This window comes from Ambystoma mexicanum, chromosome 5q (assembly GCF_040938575.1).
Source record: "Ambystoma mexicanum isolate Mex_15411 chromosome 5q, UKY_AmexF1_1, whole genome shotgun sequence".
Classification (NCBI taxonomy): Eukaryota; Metazoa; Chordata; class Amphibia; order Caudata; family Ambystomatidae; genus Ambystoma; species Ambystoma mexicanum.
In genome coordinates this window covers 1,294,885,935-1,294,906,376 of record NC_090933.1, presented here as the reverse complement: position 1 = coordinate 1,294,906,376, position 20,442 = coordinate 1,294,885,935, and the positions used below count along the sequence as shown (strand labels likewise).

At 47.4% G+C, this 20,442-nt stretch overlaps 1 protein-coding gene across 2 annotated transcripts in view; it reads left to right on the top strand.

The window, feature by feature from the left end:
• MROH1 (maestro heat like repeat family member 1) overlaps positions 1-20,442 on the top strand; it is a 2,813,132-nt gene that overhangs the window by 881,577 nt on the left and 1,911,113 nt on the right. For both annotated transcript variants that reach the window (XM_069621886.1, XM_069621885.1), the window contains exon 17: positions 15,887-16,028. In XM_069621886.1, coding sequence (XP_069477987.1) covers positions 15,887-16,028 — 142 coding nt within the window. The remainder of the gene's footprint in view (positions 1-15,886; positions 16,029-20,442) is intronic.

The following is a 20,442-nucleotide window of genomic DNA, read 5'->3' as shown; positions in this document are numbered from 1 at the left end:
GTTCTTGTATGTGTTACCCTGCACCCTCAGTGTAATAACACAGGGTCGTCTCTAAGACTTCCCTCTGACTCCATTTCCCTGGGGCTGACTATTGTCCCCCAGAGAAAGGTAATGTTGCCATTAACTTTACATAGTCACTTTTACCACAGACCCAGTACACCCCATCTTACATGGAGTACTGGAAAGGGCTAATCTGTACCCCTTTTCTGTCTGTACCTCCCTGAGCATTTTTTCGCTCTTTTAGCATCTAGACTTGGCTGGTGGCAGTGGTATCTACCCTAACTTTTCTACCGCGGTTATATTAGATAAATGTGGTAATGCTTTTGGCTATTTTAGCAGCCTTAAGCATAAACCCGCTTGACCAAATCGTCTTTCTTTTGGCTCCGGTTGGGTTTATTCGCCATTTCTTTTTTTTAAAGTCCTTCTTGTGTTTTACTTTGCGTGGCAAACTAGGTTCGCCTTCTTTGTTCACCGTCTTTTGGCGGACTTCTGCAGAGAAGCCCTCCTCTTGGCACCTGGGTGTCTTGGTAGACTGAATGTGAGGAAGGGGTGTAGTCACCCCCTGCACAGGGTATTCTAGGAAACCCAAGTCACACTTTGCAATGATTGGCTGAGGTGGTTGTCCCGGCTGGACAAACCCCCCTGCTGCGTGATTGACAGCCAGGCTGTGTGAATGGGGGTTTTGCGCATAAAAGGCAGGTCTCTTGGGCTAGAAGTCAGTCGCCACTGGAACTACAAGGAACCGAAGAGAAGCAGAGAGGACATCTACTGCTGCAACTACCCCGTCCCGGTGAAGCCCTGCTGCAGTCCTGAGCGATCTACCCTTCAAACGACTAAGAGAAGCTACAGTCCGGAGTCTTCTTCCCTTGTGCCTGGTGGGGATAACCAGCTCATCTTCTTCAGCCAGAGGTCACCTTCGTGGTCGAAATCGCTGCACACTGCTGTAGTGGTCCGGATAGCCACCTGAAGATCTTCTCCTGTTTTTAAGGAGCACCCCTTTTATTCATCGATGCTGCTGCCGGTTTCATATCTGTGTGGTGCAGACCCTCTTCAGACGTCCTCCTTCACAACGAAGCTCCAGAAATCGTGAGTCTGCGGGAAACCAACAGGAACAACTGCCAGGGCACAAGCCACACCATTGAAATAAGGTACTGTGTTCTGCCTGAGGAAACTGGGTGAATCCCTTTTCTTCCTCTTCAAGGTTTGCCCTTGTCTTCCCTCCTTCTTATAACTTTTGCTTCCGAACATTGACATTATCAAAGTACTCTAGGCTACGTTGAATCGTGAACTGTCTGACTGGGTGATCGTCGGCAACAGGTCTCCGGTGTCACTTGACCCTGGCTCCGGCCCTTTGACTTTTGAACTCCTGTCTAAGTGTCTCTCGATTCTGTTTGCCTAACTAAAATATTGCCTGTGATTTTTGCCGCCAACTCCCTCTGGGTATCTCGGGTGCTAAGTGTGTTTCTGCCCCGGTAACATTTCATGTCATGGATATGCGTTTATTAAGTAGACAGAACTGTCAAAAAGTGATCGCAATCGTATTCGCGGTAACGTGTTTTGTTCGTAACACCGGTTCATTCAAACACAGGGAACTTACCTTGAGACATACTGTACAATATGAATTGGTTAATTGTAGTATAATTGATGTGTGGGTTGTGTTTAAGTTTAATAGAAGTGTTGTGTTTATAACAGAGGGTTTAAAAATAAATGTACTTATATTTTTTACCTGAAACCTTGAGTCAGTGTTTGCTTGAGTCACAGTAATTGTGGTCCCTTTGTGTAATCTCTGCTACTGCTCATATACTCTTGAGATAAGCCTGGCTGCTCCGCTACTGCTACCACTATAACTTAGTAGTACAAGCTTGTACCAAAGGTAAAACTTGTATTGCCACCTGTAGTCTTAATTGTGTGTAGTGGTCCCTTAGGGCACTGCACAAGATTCAGCCTAACAAGGATCAAGTGGATCTTCTATTCAGACGATGGGGCAATCCCCAGATCGACATATTCGCGATGACAGCTGTCAGGTCCTCACTCCTCTTGACAGGTGCAGAAGCAGCACAAACACCTCCCTCCCCATTGAGTCTTGGCACCTGGGAAATAGAAACCGCAGGCCTCCGCAACCCTCTGGGGAAAGGGGGTTAGGGTCCGTTGAGTTGATGGGTAGAGGGAGTTCAGGATGACCGGAAAGAGGTTCAGGGAATAACAGTGGATGGGTAGGGGAAATTAGGGTAACATACTCCTCGACTCCTGTGCCGATCTTGCAGGTGATCGTTTGAATTTACACCGCCCTCTCACACACACATCCTAGTATCACACACTCAGAGATTATTCTTTTGGAAGGCTTTTGTATTGGAGCCTCTAACCAATAATCACCATTTGCTCTGGTGTTACTTTTGGTTTCACAATGCTTGCCTAATAAATCATGAATGACTCAGCATTTCACCACATAAAGGTAAACCCTCCCAGCATCTTGTCATCTTGTGGTAACTCCCACCGGTATGCAAATCACAAGTACCCCACATTACCCATGTGCAGGCAACAAACAAATAACATGCACTCAAAGTGCTAAAACACTTAGCTCTGGCTTCTGCGTGAGTTTGAGGTCCTTTGGCCTTTTCGTGTTGACGGACTGTGATATGTCTCACCGAATCAGATTCAACAACAGGCTGTGAATAGCAAAACAAAGTCAGTGCACGTGCGTGCAAAAAAAGTCGTTCCTTAGGGGTTTAAGATTGTTAAGTGGTGCGGTTACTTCACCGCCAAGCCTACTCCAACTTAGGGTTAGTATTCATGCTCTGCATGCAACAAGCAAACAGGTTTTCTCGTGCTTCAAATTAGCCTAGAAACTTTGTAGCGCGTCTCCTCCAACAGGATGAATCAGCTGTTCTAGATAAAACATGTACTTAGCTTTTCATGTACGCGGGGCCGGGGATGTAGCAGGCGGGCGGTGCCCCGCGTAGGCATGCCTCCTGGAGCTTGGGAAGAACACGTCCTCTCTTGCTGGTGACCAGGATTGCGAGCAGTGCTTCTTGGGCGTGGCTCGCGCATGCGCAGTAGCGCGCGTGGTCCTGTTGCTCCCAGCAGGGCCGTGAAGCACACGGCCTGCTGGGAGATGTAGTTTCCGGGCGGTTCTCCATCCTTGGGCCTTCTTCCTGCAAAAAGGATGGAGAACACGCCTGGACAAGCTGTTGGCACAACTAAAAGCCTTCCTGCCTCCTCCCAGGCCCCCCACAACACTGCCAATAGCTCCATCCCTGACAACAGCGAACACCAAGTGCCAGAGGTTTGCCAGCAGGTTTCCCCAGCCGGTGAGCATGGGCGATGCCTTCTCAGTCCCCTGGGACGGCCTGTTCCTCTACGTGCTCCCGCCGTTGCTGTTGCAACTCAACCAACTCCGACGGTCCTGGTGCAGGATGATCCTCGTCGCACCGGCGTGGCCGAGGCAGATCTGGTTCCCTGACCTTCTGGTCTTGTCAGCGTCCCCCCCCCCAGTCAGGCTGCCGACGGACATGGATCTTCTCGCCAGGGAAGGAGGCGCCATCCTCCACAACGATCCGGGGTCGCTGAACTTGCAGGCCTGGCTCCTGCAGCATTAGAGTTTGGAGGGTATGATATCCTGGCAGAATGCAAGGAGGTGCTTGCAAAGGCCAGGGCGTCCTCGACCCTCAAATGCTATGGACACAAGTGGAAGAGGTTCTCTGTCTGGTGCCGTGCACAGAAGATTAACCCTCTATGGATTACAGCCCCTCAAGTGCTGCCGTACCTACTGTTGCTGGCCAAGGCGGGGCTGTATCATGCCTCCATCTAGATCCATTTAGCGGCTATCTCCCGCTACACCAGGACTTCAGGACGATCATCACTGTGGTCCCATCGCCTGGTGAAGGAATTTATGAAGGGACTGTTCCGGTCATTCTCGCCAGTAAAGGCTCCGGCCCCGGTGTGGGAGCTCATGTAACGCTCACCTGACTCCCACGGAGGCGCTGGCCTGGTTCGCGCTGCTGTGACCTCTTCTAAGGTGATGCGCAGGGTTCGGAAGACGGACTGGACCGGGCCCCCAAATCTGGCTTGTCTGGCTCACAGAAGTATCCTTCTTAGGGTCTGGAAGGACGAGCTCTCCATCCTGCTTCTGATGCAGGGGCGCGTTGGTATCCAGTTACTTCACTGGATTTTCGGATTGGTGAGAACCAAACTTGCTTGGCTTCCAGGTAAGTTTTTTGATAAGAGGTTCCCCTTGTGTCCATGTATTAATGTACTAATGCTAGTGTCTTTTTCCCCATAGGTGCCGGGGTACGGAATGCCGGGGAACAGGCACCGACCCGAGCTGAGAGGTGAAAACCTTGTAGAAATCAGGTAAGTCTTTAATGAGCGTTTTTTGGTAATGTCTTTTCATTCGCTCATTAACGCTGATGTCTTTTTCCCCTTAGGGGCCGGGGTCCGGAAATGCCAGGATGCGTCGCCGACCTGAAATGAAGAGGGAATGAATCAACAGGTAAGTCTTAACATGGAGATTTAGCTTTCCATACTCCCTTCTCTCTCTCACCTTTTGTTCTGGTCTTTTTCTCCCTAGGTGCTGGGGCGTGACTGCGAATCCGGATGATCGCTGCTGAACATGGAGGCGCCCTGTAAAGGTGAGTGGAATGCGGCGCTGCAGCGATCGACGCAATGAGCTTTTAAATAAGTCTTCCTTTTCAGGATTGTCGGCGAGATGTCTCCGGGATGCGGATTTAGCAGGTAAGGACTTTTCCTTCTTCTGTTCTCTTCTCTTCCTTTGCAGGTGATCCAGGATGCTGGCAGGCGTGGCAGAAGTCAGGATACAGGAGCAGACACGGTGAGCGTCCAGCTGCTAGATGTAGAACAACGCGAAGCACATGTGGCTGTTCGGGTGGGGTTTAAATAGCCCTGGAAGAAGTTCTAGGTATGCATCCTTCCTCCAATCAGGTATGTATCCTTCCCCGACCACGCCCGGATGATAAATTAGTCCCACAGGTAAAGTAGTACCTTTCAGGCCTCAAGGAGGCCAGGATCCTGCAGCATGGTCTGCATCAGGTAAGTGCACCCAAGCACTCCCATAATGAGCCTGGCGCCCATGGCGCCAGGACTGATGTCTTCTATGAGCCTGTCCAAAGGGCCCCTATATGGGGTTGCTGGGTCTTTCCTTGGGGACTGGATGTCCGCTTTCGGGGACGCAGGGCTTGAACCGGCTCCCTGGGAGCGGGCATCATGACAGCTCAACCTGGTGCTGAGCAGGCTCATGGGACCTCCCTTGGAGCTGTTGCATTTGGCACCGTTGAAGTTCCTATCGTGGAAGACAGCGTTTCCTGTGGCCATCACCTCAGCACGACGAGTGCGAGAGATCCAGGCCCTTTCCTGTAAACTACCATACCTGACGTTCCACGAGTCGAGGGTAGTGCTGAGGATGCACCCCTCCTTCATGCCCAAGGTGCCGTCGAGCCCTCAACGAGCCCTTGGTGTTACCTGTTTTCTTCCCGTCGCCTTCATCGCCGGCTGAGAGGACTTTGCACTCACTGGATGTAACTAGTGCGCTGAAGTTCTAAGTGGACCGCACGAATAGTTTTCGGTTGACTTCACCGCTGTTTGTGAACTTTGGAACTGTGAACCAAGGGAAGGCCCTCTCGAAGGCTTCCATTTCCAGATGGCTCTCCAGCTGCATCATGCACTGTCACCGGTTGGCAAACCGACCGTTGCCCGGCCTTCCGAGAGCCCATTCTACCAGAGCGATCGCTGCTACCACAGCGTTCCTGTCTGGTGTGCCCCTGCTCGACATCTGTAAGGCTGCTACGTGGAGGTCGACGCACACCTTCACGAAATTCTACTGCGTCGACAGGAATTCCAGGGAGGAGTCCAGAGTCGGCCAGGCAGTGCTGCGCAACCTGTTTGCTTAAGGTGATCCTGGTGAGGAGGTAAGAGATGCTTAATGTTGAGTTGTTGTATTGCTTAATGTTGAGCCTTGCCACCTCCCGTGGTTGTGCATGTGTGTACTGCTATGTATTCTTATATTCATGAGCATGTGAATCCATGCCAGACCCCATGCTGGAGAAGGAACAAGTTAATTACCTATAACTGTTGTTCTCCAGCATGGGTCTGGCATGGATTCACATGCGAACCCTCCCGCCTACCCCTCTGCGTCTCTTCTCTTGGTCGTACTGCCACTTTACGTGCTACCAAATCTGAAGATGGCTGCCAGAGGAGGGGCTTAGGTAGAGGGCAGTCATTGGCTGGGGGCAGTATGACCCAGGACCAGTGATTGGTTATTAGGAGAAAGACAGTTCAGAAACTAAACTGATTTTTTTCTTTACCGAGGATTCCCAGCCTGACGACGGGGAATATTCACGAGCATGTGAATCCATGCCAGATCCATGCTAGAGAACAACAGTTACAGGTTAGTAACTTGTTCCTTAGCGCCAATCGGTTCAAGATGAATTTCTTGATAAAACTGCTGGACACAGAGCTAAAATAGCTTCCCTGTTGGCCCACATTGCCCGTAAGGATATTTCTAGCTTCACTTAAATTCTTCCTCAAAATACTTTACCTGGTGTCACACCTACATTTGATTTTCATCAGTTTACTGAGAAAATAGTGTTTTATTTATTTTATTGGTTTTAACATATTCCAAACAATAACATGTCACAGAACAATATCAACGTCTGTCTCATTTAACATTCCTTAAAACATTGTAAAACATGTAAACATAACGGGACACTTACAAAAAAGTGCAGCAACATGGGGAGCACCGCCATCCTCAGTAGGGCTGCCCTTCCCATCAGTGAAAGGGGCAGTCTAGCCCAAAACCTCACAGAACTCTTGACACCCTCCCACGCCCTTGGTGTGTTCTGAGCGTGCTCCACCACAGGGTCATGATACACGTTGACTCCATGATACCTAAACGTGGTCACTTTCCATCCCAGGGCAAGCGCAGGCAGCGCTCTAATATCCAACCTGCGCAGCCCTGCCAGGGGAAACGAGACTGATTTGTCCATGCTAATCGTAATCCCAGACAGTTTTGCAAGGAGTGCTATTGCTTCTAATAGCAATTTCAAATGATCTTCAGGGTTATGAATATACAAAAGCTTATCATCCGCATACAGATAGATCAGATTCCTGGCCCCATCTACTTCCATGCCTGCCTTCACATATCCGCCCTGAGGTACTGAGCAATAGGCTCAATGGCTGGGACATAGAGTGGTGACAACGGGCAGCCTTGTCTTGTCCCCCTTTTCAACTCCCATACCTCCGAAATATGTTTCCCTGTTTTGACCCTAGCAATCGATATAGTATACACAGCTGTTCCCACTTGATATATACCTGCCCAAACCAACGCAATGTTGCGTAGAGCCAGTCCCATCTAACAGTGTCGAACGCCTTAACTGCATCCAGAGTGGCTATGGCGCACAGCGTATCCCAGGATGCCGTGATATCTATCAAGTGATGCAGTCGTCTCAGTTTCCAGGATATTCTCCGTCCCGGTATGTAGCCCGTTTGGTCCGGCAGCACCAAATCATGTATCACTTTTTTCCTTCGATTTGCCAGTATTGATGTGAGTATCTTGCTATCTTGATTTAGCATTGACGGGGGCCTATAAGAGCCACACTCCTCAGGAGGCTTGTGGGGCTTAAGAAGTGGTATGATGATATATTCCCTCAAGCTCTGCGGGCGAACCCCAACCTCATAGGAATCATTAAAGGTGCTAAGCAAGTGAGGGGCAAATTCCTGGGCGTATGCCTTATAGAATTCATCAGGCAGCCCATCTGATCCTGGTGTTGTGCTTAGTATATCTTCTAGGGAGATGGGTGCTTCTAATCTATCTCGCACCTCGTGACTCAGCACTGGAAGTGCTATTTCGTCCAGCACCTCCTCTATGTGGGCCCTAGATGTCCAGGAACTCTCCTGATAGAGGTTCTGGTAGAATACCAAAAACATGTTGATGCCATTCTGGGTATGGCCCAGGACTCTTTGTTCTGTGTATATGGAGTTTGTGCGCCCCTGGTTATCCTCTTTCTTATACAGCCATGCCAGCAGACAGCCTGGTTTATCTACCTCGATATGTTTCCTCTCGGTATATCTTGCAAAATTATGTTTACCCAACCACTCCCAACAGTTAATGCATTTTTGTTTTAGGGCAAAGGCCTCTGCATTCTTGTCCAGTAGCTGCTCTTGATATTGTTCTACTTGTCTCAAGCTTTCCTCAGGTGTAAATGCTTGCTTGGACACCCTTTGATCCCGCTATGGCCGTTCCTCTAATCACAACTTTCAGCACCTCCCAGAAGGTCCCTTCCCTATGGATACTTCCCTTGTTATGCAAAACATAGTCAGCAAGAACATTTTTGAGGCATCCGCGGAATGGGGGGGTCATCCAGAGACTCACTTCTGAGCCTCCCCGTAGGGATCAGGGCTCTAGGGGACACGTACTGCCATTGCAGAGTCTTCTAAGTGTCTGAATTCTGCTGCCCCCAGTACCTCAGGGATAAGATTTCCCTCCAAAACTCATCTAGAGTACTTTGCTCTAACAACACAAATGTCCTACATCAATCCCGGTTCAAATTGAAGAAATTCAGGGGTTTATGCCATTCCAGGCACCCTTGGAGTGGAATGGTATCCCTGTTACTCTTCGATCCTCCCTCTCTGGTTGAATTCAACAAGGATGTAAAAACCTTATTGTTCAACTCCTCCTGCTGATTCTTGGCTTCTCCTCCCTGATTCCGCCTTTGTATGTTTGTCTGTGCTTATTTGTGCGCTCTGAGGCTTATGGGTGTGTGGTGCTTTATACAAATTTAAAATAATACTGATCGCTCCTATGTGGGCAAGACAACCTTGGTTTCCACATCTGCTCAAACTGGCGATGTGCAGCCCAATTAAGCTTCCGGGCCCCTCCAACATGCTGTCCCAACACAAGGGGACAGCATCCATCCATATTCTCAGTCTATGAACTTGGCAGCCTGACTCTTGAAGTCATAGAGTTTGGACACTTAAACCTTAAAGGAGGCATGGAATCCTAACACCAGGCACTGCTATCTTAACAAGTGGAAATGGTTTGTGTTATGGTGCAGATCACAATCCTTAAATCCAATTGTATGTTCACCATCCAACCTTCTATACTACATGCTCGTATCTACTAGACTCTAGCCTAGTATTTAACTCCATCAAAGTACATCTAGTGGCCTTGTCCACATACACCACTTCACAGAACAAGCTGTCTTGGTGAAAATTCCTGTTATCGAGGTTTTCATGGAGGGAGTGAAAAGATTAAACGCTCCCATTTCTCCACCATGTTTAGATCTTAATGTCATGCTCTGAAATCTCATGGGTCCACCCTTTGAGCCTATGCACAAGGCTAACCTAAAACGCTTAACCTACAAAACCGCCTTTCTGGTAGCCATCACCTCGATAAAACGAGTCGGTGAACTACAGGCATTATCTGGACAAGACCCTTTCTTTATACCCACAAGGTGGTCCTTGGGACACATCCTAGGTTCTCACCCAAGTTCATCTCAAAGTTCCATGTCAACCAATCCATTGAAATACCTACTTTTTTTCCCAAAATCCATCGAACTCAGCTGCAAGAAGCCGCTGTACAATAGATGTAAGAAGGGCGGTTGTGTACTACGTAAACAAAACCTCCTAAGGAAAACAGATCAGCTCTTTGTTTCCATAGCACCTTGTAGGGAAGGTGATCACATCTCTAATAATGCCATCTCCAGGTGGATAGTCAAATGCATACAGCTGTGTATTCACTATCCAAAAAGACCCTACTTTTCACTCCTAGAGCTCACTCTACCAGAGAGACAGGAGCTACTCTAGCATTAATTGCAAACGTCCCCCTAGATGCTATTTGCAAAGCAGCTACTTGGAGTTCCATTCATACCTTTACGTAGCATTACTGCATTGAAACACACACACACTCTAAAGCAGATTCACAAGTGGGACAAGCAGTGGTAAAACATCTATTTGCTGCTGGACCTACCTCACATTCCACTTCCTTCTCCAGATACTGCTCACTAATCTATGCATACCATGTGATCTAAGCAGATCTACAAGCCTTAGAAGGCATACATATACATTGCTACGTTACTCACAAACATTAGTCACCGTAATCGTGTTTCGGATGCTTGTACCTGCTTAGATTCACATGCACCCACCCTTCCTCCCCTCCTGGAGTCGAAGGTGTATAAATGTTTCTTGCTCTATCGCTATTTTCTGCTTTATTACATTTACTCACGCTACACTGAATGCAATCTCTTGTCTGAAACAAAAACAATCTGAGGGACAACAATGCGTGAAGGACAATGGGTAAAGTAGACGTCACACTAGGGATAGTATTACTAACACGCCTAGTCGACCTCCTTTTTCGAGTTTCGAAAAAAAATCATGTAGTAATCCGCGACTGCCACTAGATGTCGGCCTATGCATAGCATGCAAATCTAAGCAGATACAAGCATCTGAAATAAGATTACGGTGAGTAATGTATGCTTGAGACTTGTGCATCTGCTTCGAATCCCATAAACCGACATCTAGTGATAGGTACAGAGCATTGCATTCTTGTTTTCGAGTCTCAAATGGGGACGTTGACTGGGTGTTTGTAATACTATCCCTGTGTGATGTGTATTTGTACTCATGATCCCTCACGCATCGAGGTCCCTCAGATAGTTTTTTTTTCTGCCATTGTGGTTGGTCGCATATGCAGAGCTCATAGCCTTGCCACTGAGATAGATTGCAGTTTGAACAATATTATCGTTATATTTCTACTGTCTCGACGATTGATCTCCCTACATCCAGTGACTACCGTAGGAAGCTTCAACATCTCCTTCTCGACGGCCGGCTGCAGCCTTCACCAGGATTCAACCTTGCAGTAGGGAGGGCGGGGGTGGGTCTATATTTACATCCTTTTATAGAATGCCTCTTTCCACTTTAGTTTCTACTGATTTATGTCTTGCTGCTGCTAAATGTATACATCATTATGGAACGGAAGTCCTTCCTGCAATAAAAAAAATGTCCCTGAAAAGATGCGCACAGTATGTGTAACGGGTGTCTTAGACACGAACATGCCGAACAACATTGCTATTTCTGCAAGCTTTTTAAGCCGAAAACGCTTAAAGATAGGCACACCAAGCGGTGGGCAGCCTACGCCATGCAGGCCGAATCCCATTTCCCTCTGGCGCTGTTATGTCGGACAAGACCTCGGCAGCTACGGCTCTGTTTCAGAGGCCGAAGACTTACCGGAGGAGTCAGTAGACTCCTGCATGCCTCTCCCCAGCCCCACTAGGCAGGCCAAAAGCTCTGCCATGGGGAAGTCTTCTGGCGGAAAGGGCACACATCTGCACTCAAATAAGCACGCAACCCCAAGCCAACCTTTCAGGGGATCATCGAAAAGGAGCATCAACAGCAACAGAACTTTTGTCGAAAATGTCGTTGAAAGCGATTGAACCCTTGCGTTCAAAACTCGCTGAGCATTTGTGTCCGCGCTTGCTATTTGGCTGCTTTGTGTTCAAAAGTCTCTGGATCAAAGTTCTTTCTTCACAATCCCGATGGCCATTGTGAATACATTTCCGCATGTTCCTTTTGTTGTCCCGGACTGGGACCTTAACCTGGTTCATACTTTCCTCATGGCAGCTCCTTTTGGGCCTTTGTGTTCTTGCTCTAGTCGTTTCCTTACTCTGAAGACCACATTTCTGGCCCCAACGTGTAAGCACCATTTAAGGAGAACATTTCTCTTAAAGTACAATCAGGGTTTTTACCCAAGGTCGTTTCAGAGTTCCATCTGTCCCAGGATATCGACCTGGCGATTTTCTATCCACCCCCTCATCCCTGCAAGGAGGAGGACCCATAGGGCTTTTAGCTATTATGTTGCAAATACGGCAGAATTTAGAAAAATGGACCAACAGTTCGTAGCCTTCTCATTGGCAAGAAAGAGTTTGGCTTTCTCCAAACAATCCATTTCTGGGTGGATTACACTCTGCATTTCATAATGCTATCTAAATACAGGAAAGGTATTACCTTGGGGCGTCAGAACCCAATCCGCGACAGGTTTGGCAGCCTCTTAGGCTGTATAAAGGGGGCTACCAGTGAGCGACATGTGCCGAGTGGCGACTTGGTCCACACTGCATACGCGAGGGGTCAGAAATGAGAGGCAGACACAAAGTTGTAATGTTTTCAACGTTCGCCATTTAAAGGGATTTGGATAAAGGCCTATCAGTCCCTATCCTAATAAGAATATCCCTGTCTATGAAACTAAAACTAAAGCAAGCTGAGCTTGGGCCTCATCAGGAGGTTGGCGGTATCCCGGCGGTAATGCTGCTGGGATACCACCAACGCAAATAGTGTTTCCGCTACTCGGTCTGGCACAATTTGCACCGCATCACGAGTAGCGGTAAGGCGGTTAAGCCCAATTCCCCATTGGGTCCATTGAACCCAATGTGGTTTTTCGGCACTGATAGCGGCAAAAAACGGACGAATGTGGAGATTTTTACCTCCAACAAAAAGCTGGAGGTAAAATGCCAAACATTACACCCAACTGATGATTGGGCCAGCCCTTAAATGCAGCGGTAATAGTGTTATCGCAGCATTTTAGGGCTACTGCCCTACTCGTGATGAGGCCCCTTGTGTTCAAAATGTCTGACCCTCACACTAACATACATAATCAAAAGGTGCAAGGTAAATGTCTGTTCCCAACTCAACAAAAGTGTGTAAAAGTTCAAAGGTTTAATTCCAGCAAAAAAAATCCGTGTCCATGGGTTGGTTACTTTCCCATGAACTAATTCAGGAAAACTGTTGAAAGCGTTTGTTGCAACCATGTTCTATTCAAGTCAATGAAAATGTCTTTCACAAAATACTTTTCTCGGATTGGCAAAGCAAATGTCTCTTCCATAGAACACATTTCTCAGGATGGCAAAACAAACATTTAACTTCAACAATTGCTTCAAATGATAATGTATCTCTTTCACACAACTGTTCAAATGTATGATTTCCTAGTATATTCTCCTGCCAGGAATTTCTCAACGGAATATTTTCCTTTCCTCTACCTTATGGATTCCTGGTGTACTCTGCTGCCAGGAATTGTCTCCTTCTGGTTCTCCCAGATCCCCTGGTGTGCTCTCCTGCCAGGTATCTCTTTCCATAAAGGTCTCGATGCCTGATGCGTAACTTTCACCAGGTCTATTCTACAATGTTCACGTTCCTTTAAAATATAACACAGTTGCACTTCTTGACTGGTTATACCTTGTTCACTGCAGCTATCACTTGCTCCAACTTCCCCTTAGTGATACCCCACGTATGAGGGTCTGTTCAAGTTCTGTCTGTTAACTTCTTTCTTAATATCTTTTAGCTTTTGGCAATGATTGTTGCAAGTTTCCCCAAATTGACATCTCATATAAGTAGAATTGTACAACTTTTGCCCTTGGTTTCTTCTTTAGTGTCTCTTGGCGTATGGCAATACGGGTTCGAAGTTTCCCAGATTGATATCTCATATAAGGAGAATTCTACCACTTTTGCCCTTTAATTCTGCTTGGTCAGTATTCAAAATAATGCTCCAAGTGTTAATTACCTTGTTGGCACTTCCCAGGGCTCCCAACCTCTGGGTTCACTCACTGGTGTAACGTGCAGCTGCAGTGCAGGGATTTCGTTGGGCAGGCTTCCCCGGTCAGGCAGTCATTTCTGGTTCCCGGGGTGGCTTTTCACCCTTTCGTCGGCCACTCCAAATGACTGTTTCTCCTCCGGTCCCACGGTGAACGCCTCACTTCTAGTGGTCCCTCCAGGGCACCTGCCATGCCTGTACCGGAGTTCCCCTCCTCCGGTCTGCTATGCCTTCAGGCGGTTTCCGGTTAGAGTTTTTTTCTTCCTGCACGGCTCGCATCTGTGAATCGGCTGCTGCCTTTGCTTCAGCAAATCATCTTGCCAGAATGCTCTTTAAAAATATAACCGTCAAAAGAACCTTCTCTCCTGAAATACAGTAGCATCAATCAAGTGCATATTTTCCTCCTTCCACACTTTGACTGATCATTTTCCTCACATTTAGATAGAATCTTTTCCTTTCCAAGAAAAGGTATTTGGAAAGAAAACACCCTATATTCCGTCCGCCACTTAAATCGGAGGAAGACCTCGATGCACTTAACATCTTGTTTCTAAATAGTAATCAGTTACTCGCTGGTGAATGAACAGCGTCAAGCAATGATTTGCTCCTTAGTGTGTGTTACGCAGATCTTCACTTTCACTGTTACTCGATGGTGGTCTTCACATACAATAAACAGCAAGTAGCTTGTGAGCAAATGTTTAAATGGGATAGGTATAGCATGTTCACATAGATGTGGCATACGGTTTTGTTTACTATCCTATCACCTTTAGTCTGATAAATGGGATGGCTATTCACTGTCCATTACTGGAGCATCTGCATCAAGCATTCAGGAAAAAAAAACAGCCTAGCCAACGACGGCTTCTGCCTTTCCCCAGTCTCCTACCCCGCCATTTTCATTTGAACCCTTGACCATGGTCCACTTTTCTCTATAAAACAGACAGTCTGTACTGATCTCCTTAATGGACCTAGTTAAGCAGGTTAATGTAAGAAAGCTTTTTCAGTTGGAATACATTATGATTTACACCTTTCCTTTATGCCCATTTAGAATTCCTTTCTGTAATGCCAATCCTGCAGCCTTCCCTTTTCAACGTCCGACCTTTACTTTTCAGGTCTATCATGTTTTAGGATTTCACAACTAGTAGGGGGGAATGCAACTTTTACTTTTTATTTGATTCTTTTATAAGGTGCCGGCTGCAAATGGTTGCTTTGTAGTGATCAAGTAGTGTTGTGATGCTCGATTGCACCACTGGTCAGAACATTTCAGAGACGCTCCTCAGAAATTTTAAAAATGACCTACTAGATGTAAAACAAGTAGAGGGTGGGGAACCTAATTTTTCCTTCCCTCTTTTTGCAGAAGTTCATATATCCAGGTTGTAGGAAGCGCTCCAGTAAGTAATGTAAACATGTCTCCAGGGTTGAGCATAAACTTCCCACTGGAGCTGATGCTGGGCTAGAACAAGAGCTACTAGAAGGGTTCTGAATCTGTATTAGAATTTGTGCCAAAATGACATGAACAGAGTTGCACTTGTAGTGTCCCCTAGACAAAATAACCGTTCAGTGTTAGTCCCCTCAAGGCACTGCCTCTCACCTTCAAATTATGCATCTAATACTGGTTCAATTATTGCTCATAAATTTGACATGTTATGTTAAGTTGACTCTTACCACGCATTGCTACCATTAGTATGGTCTCCAGGCGTTCACGTTGCTGTGTAAGAAAGAGGGTGGGGTGGATTAGTCATGGAAGAGTGATAGGAGAACCAGGAGAAACTGGTGTCTGTGCATGTTGGCCTTCTAATGGAGTTTTAATTGTGTGCACTGACGTGTTGTATCTGGAGGGATAAGGTCCAATCTCTGGGATTGTTTGTTATGTTGGATGTGTGTTTTCTGTGTGTAGTTTGGCTGGCCCTTGGCCGTGTGTGGTACTTAGGAGGTATGGCGGAGTGGAGCTAGGGTGGTTAATACCTTGGCTACCCTCAAAGTTTTTCTAAGTGCAAAACATTTGCTGCCTTCACAAATCATTCTAAGTACAATACATTGGCTACCCTCAGAGATCTTCTGAGTGCAATATCTGATAATACTGTCATCACCACGGTCATGATGTCAGTCACCTGATAAAACACTATCACAAAATACCCACCATTCTAGTACTTGATGCCTTGAAACTGGGCTGGTATCGGTATTATGTTTGTGCGGTACATGTCTGCGCTCAATATATAATTTTACTACTTCTACAAGTGTTTTTTTTTCTGCAGAAACAGGTAATTGATTTGCAAATATTATAGCATCCCTACTTTCTTTTTTCAGGTGGTATCTTCCTGCCCATACCTGGGAGATGGCCGTGGTACAGCCGCTCTGCGTCTCTTGGGTGTGATGCAACCGAATATCCATCCAGCTGTGAGTCAAATTTGGGAAAAGGAGATCCCCTCCCTTTTGAACTACCTGGAAGGTAAAGTACTTTTTAATAGGATTTTTATGTATGTAAGAAAGACATACATACAGTAATAAGCCTTTTGTTAAGAGAAAAAGGTAATTTAAATATGTGCTCGACATAGCCATTATTTCTAGCTAGTAAGTAATCTTGTAGTAATGAGACAATGTAATGCTATGCATCTGCGTACAAAATGGAAACAGACAATGTCTAATGGATTCTTTCCTTCCACAGATTCCTCATCTTTGATATCGATCTCCCAGTTCAGCTGCTCTTTGGAAAGTTTTCTGCCACTAAGGGACGCAACGTGGCTCTGCGTTGGCTCCGCCCAATTCCTCCACGCTCACTGTGCCGGACAGGACATCAGGGCCAGTATATATAGAGGCACCTTGCCCCGTGACCTTAGTTAATTTTTTCCACACTCTGATCGCTTTAGGAAAACCGCTTCTTATGGCGTTTTCTTGTTTCTTCGGTGGCCACCCTGAATCCGATAGTCTCTGGGGTTCAAACCCTGAGTCGAGTGCTGGCGTCAAATGTCCGAATGGGACGCCAGGGAAAACAGGCGATGGAGGTGCCTGGCTGCCCGGGCAAGGCTGTCCTGGGACTCCCTGTTACTGCTGGTTCCTAGTACGAGAAACCAATCCGGGAAGTGGTGGATCAGGGGAAGCAATGGAAGGGAAGGACAGTGGCAAACTTCACAGGAGAGCAGGATTCAACACAATGGCAGTCTTCCGGCACAGCAGAATTTAAAGCAGTGTTAAAGTTCATAAGGCAGAAGCATTCAATGGCAGACTTCAGCGTAGCAATATTGAAAGCAGTGGCAAATTTCACAGAGCACCTGAATTCAACACAATGGCTAACTTGAGAGCGCAGCAAGGTTTAAAGCAGTTGCAAACTTCAGAGGGAACCTGGGTTCAACACAAGGGCAGCAAAGCCAAATGGTGGTAGTAAAGTAGTGGCACGATTTCAGAAGTACCGCACTTCCTGTGCTCTAAGATCCTACAAGCTTTACTGATTGTTGCTTGTTGCTGTAGAACGGCTTTGCAGGACGCCCAGGGTTAACAGGCAATGGGGTACCTCGGGGGGAGGGGGTTAGGGGGGGATGTCCTTTGCGTGGCCCTTAGCTGGCTGCAAGGCCACCCTTGTATGCACTGCTAAGAGTGCTTCCAGGAAACGGATGCAATTAGGAACGAGCTGGGCGGAAGTGTGGCTTGGAAAGAGCAGGAGTAACAACGGAGGGAGGGGGGGCCGAGGGAACATGGATTGCACTGGATTTAGGCAGGGCAAGCATGCTCTTTGTTGTATGGAAGGCGGCTTCTATAGTGGTAAGAGCTTACCCTGGGAGCTGGAAGAAAGAGGCACTTCAGCCTCATACGTCTGGTTGGCAAGAAGTGCTTCCGAGCAGCATTTCTTTTTTTTTTAACACGTTTATTTTAAACCACTACCACAGCAGGAGGTGATACAAGCAAACATGACATTTAATGAGACTAAAAGTCCTTTCCAGTGAAGGCTACGTGTCCGTAAACCAGAAGCCCCGGAATCTTCCCCTGTACCCCCCATCTCTCCCAGTCCTCAGATCAGGACCCTTCGTGGCTTAGTGGGGCAGGCTTGTCTGTGGGCAATGTTGGGCCTGGCCCCAGGGCCAGCCGAGCTGGACTAGGTTTATAGGTCCGTGCTGGGAAATTCTTGTCAAATTCCATGAGCGGGGCCCAAATGTCTTCAAATAGGTGAAGGAAGCCTGCCTTGGCCGCCGTTACTTTTTCTGCTACTACGATGTCCCATATTTTGATCCACCACAGAATCATGGAGGGGCCTTCCGTAGTCTTCCATGTGCGCGCAATCATAATCTTTTCCGCCAGCAGGAGTTGAGTCAACAGTTTGGCAGACCTACCCGATTTTGGGTAGATCTCCGGGGCTGGTGCACCTAATAGGACAATTTCCGGTTCTCTGGGTATGGTCACCTGAGTGATGTCTTTTATTGCCGACAGTGGTTCCAGAATGATTGCACAATGGGGCAAGTCCACCAGATACGGAAGTAGAAGGAGGGGTGGCGACATTCACGCCAGCATTGAGGGTCAAGGAATTGGTTGAACCTGTGCAAACGGTTTGGGGAGTAGTACCATTGCAGGAGTAGTTTATGAGCACATTCCCGGTTGGTGATATAAAACGAGGAGGAGTGAGTTCTGGTCCATATGTCAACCCAGGATTGGTCCTCCAGGGGATGTCTCCGGTCTGCCTCCCACTGTGCCATGCAGGGGAGTTTAGTGCTAAGAGCGTCATCCTGTAGTAGCTTGTAGCATGTGGAGATATTACCCTGGCACGGCAATCCCTGCAACTTGAGTGCCAGAGGCGTGGCTGCTTGTTGAATCTGGGGATTGGCGCACCAATGCTGCAGTTGGGTGTCAGAGAACCTATCCGTCTCCGTTAGATGGAAAGTAGTTTTAAATTGTTCAAAGGAACGGGGTTGACCGTTCTCAAACAGGTGTCCCATGGATTCAAGTATTTGTATTTATTAGGTTTATATAGTGCTCTAATCCAAAGCGATTTACAATATAACAAGATACAAGAATAATGAAAGAAGCATATTTACAAATATGAAACAAACCAATGAAACAATATGTAGAACAATTTACCTAGGTAGAAGAAAGGGGAGTGGTGAGGAGTAAGGGAAAAGAGGAGGGAGCCAAGGTGGGGAAGGATTAAGTTTCAAGGGCGATAGGAGGAGGCATACAGGGAAAGGAGAGGGTAGGAAAGGTGGGTAGAGGGAGAATAGGGATGTAAGAGAGGAGTGAACATGGTCAGGGTAATCGAGAAGGAGATTTCAGGGATGCGCGGAAGGAGGAGTAGGTAGGGATGGAGCGGATTGAGAGAGGTAAAGAGTTCCAATGTAGGGGGGGGCCAAGAGCTGAAAGGAAGGGATACGCAAAGAGGCGCATTGAGACGGGGGAACAGTGAGTAAGAAGAGAGCAGCAGAACGGCAAGAGTGTAGAGAGTGTAGAATGAGAGGAGGGAAGAAAGATAACGGGGGCGAGGTCATGGAGAGATCTGAAAAGAAGACACAGGAATTGGAATTTAAGTTGGGAGTGAAAGGGGAGCCAGCCAAGGTAAGAGAGCGAGGAGGAAGTGGAGTTGTGAGGAGCAAGGAGACAAAGGGTACAGATAGAGGAGTGGTAGAGGGATTTGAGGGGGGCTAGATGAGAGGCAGGGAGTCCAAAAAGAGGAGAAGAGCAGTAGAAAAGACGAGAGAAGATGAGGGAAGAGATAAAGAGTTCAGAGGCATGGAAGGTGAGGGAGGAGCAGATCTTACTAATATTAAAGAGATGGTAGCGACAGGCGCGAGAGGTGAGAGAAATATGATGGGGGGGGGGAAAGGAGAAGGAGGAGTCAAAGTGGAGACCTAGATTGCGAGCGTGAGCAGTGATGGGGAGATTAAAAGAGGGGAAGTGGATGAAAGGGGGGGGTGGGAGGGGGAAGTGTGTTAGAAGGAAAGAAAAGGACTTCAGTCTTGTCAGTGTTAAGGGAGCGAAAGTGGGAGGACATCCAGTTTTTGATAGCAGTAAGGCAGGAAGATAAGTTGAGATGGAGGTCAGGAGTGAAAGAAGAGAAGGAGAGGAAAAGCTGGGGGTCATCTGCGTAGAAATGGTGAGAGATACCGAATGAAGTGACAACGGGAGCAAGAAGGGAGGTATAAAGTGAGAAAAGGAAAGGGCCAAGTATAGACACTTGGGGGACAGCGTAGTCCAAGGGGATGTTGGAGGAGTTGCAGCCGCCCCAACAGACAGCAAAATAACGATTGGAGAGGTAAGAGGAGAGCCAATTGAAGACAGAGCCTTTGAAGCCAAAGGAAGAAAGAGTATTGATGAGTAAGGGGTGATCAACAGTATCAAAGGCAGCAGAAAGGTCGAGGAGGATAAGGACAGAGGATTGCTTAGCGAAGCGAACAGTAAGGAGGGAGTTGAGAACATAAGTGAGAGCAGTCTCAGTGGAGTGATAGGGGGGAATCCAGATTGAGAGGTGGGAAGGAGAGAATTAGTGGATACAAAAGTTGAGAGTAGACTAGGCGTTCAAGAAACTTGCAGAGGAATGGAAGGAGTGAGATTGGACGAAGGTTGGAAGCAAGAAGAGGGTTAGCAGAACGTTTATTCAGGATGGGGATGATAGTAGCGTGTTTGAAGGCTGAAGGAAAGGTAGCAGAGGAGAGACAAATGTTGAAGAAGCAGGTTAAGTAGGGAATGAGGAGCGGGTAAATCTTAGGAATAAGGAGGGTGGGAAGTGGATCAGAGGGGGCAGCAGTAGGGTGAGTTTTGGACAGGAGAAGGTAAACACTGGACGGGAGTGACAGGAGAGAAGTTAAACATGCAAGCAGAAGGGGGGAGAGAGAAGGGGGAGGAGGGGAATAGGAAGGGGAGAGGAGGTTGTTTTGGTGTAAGGA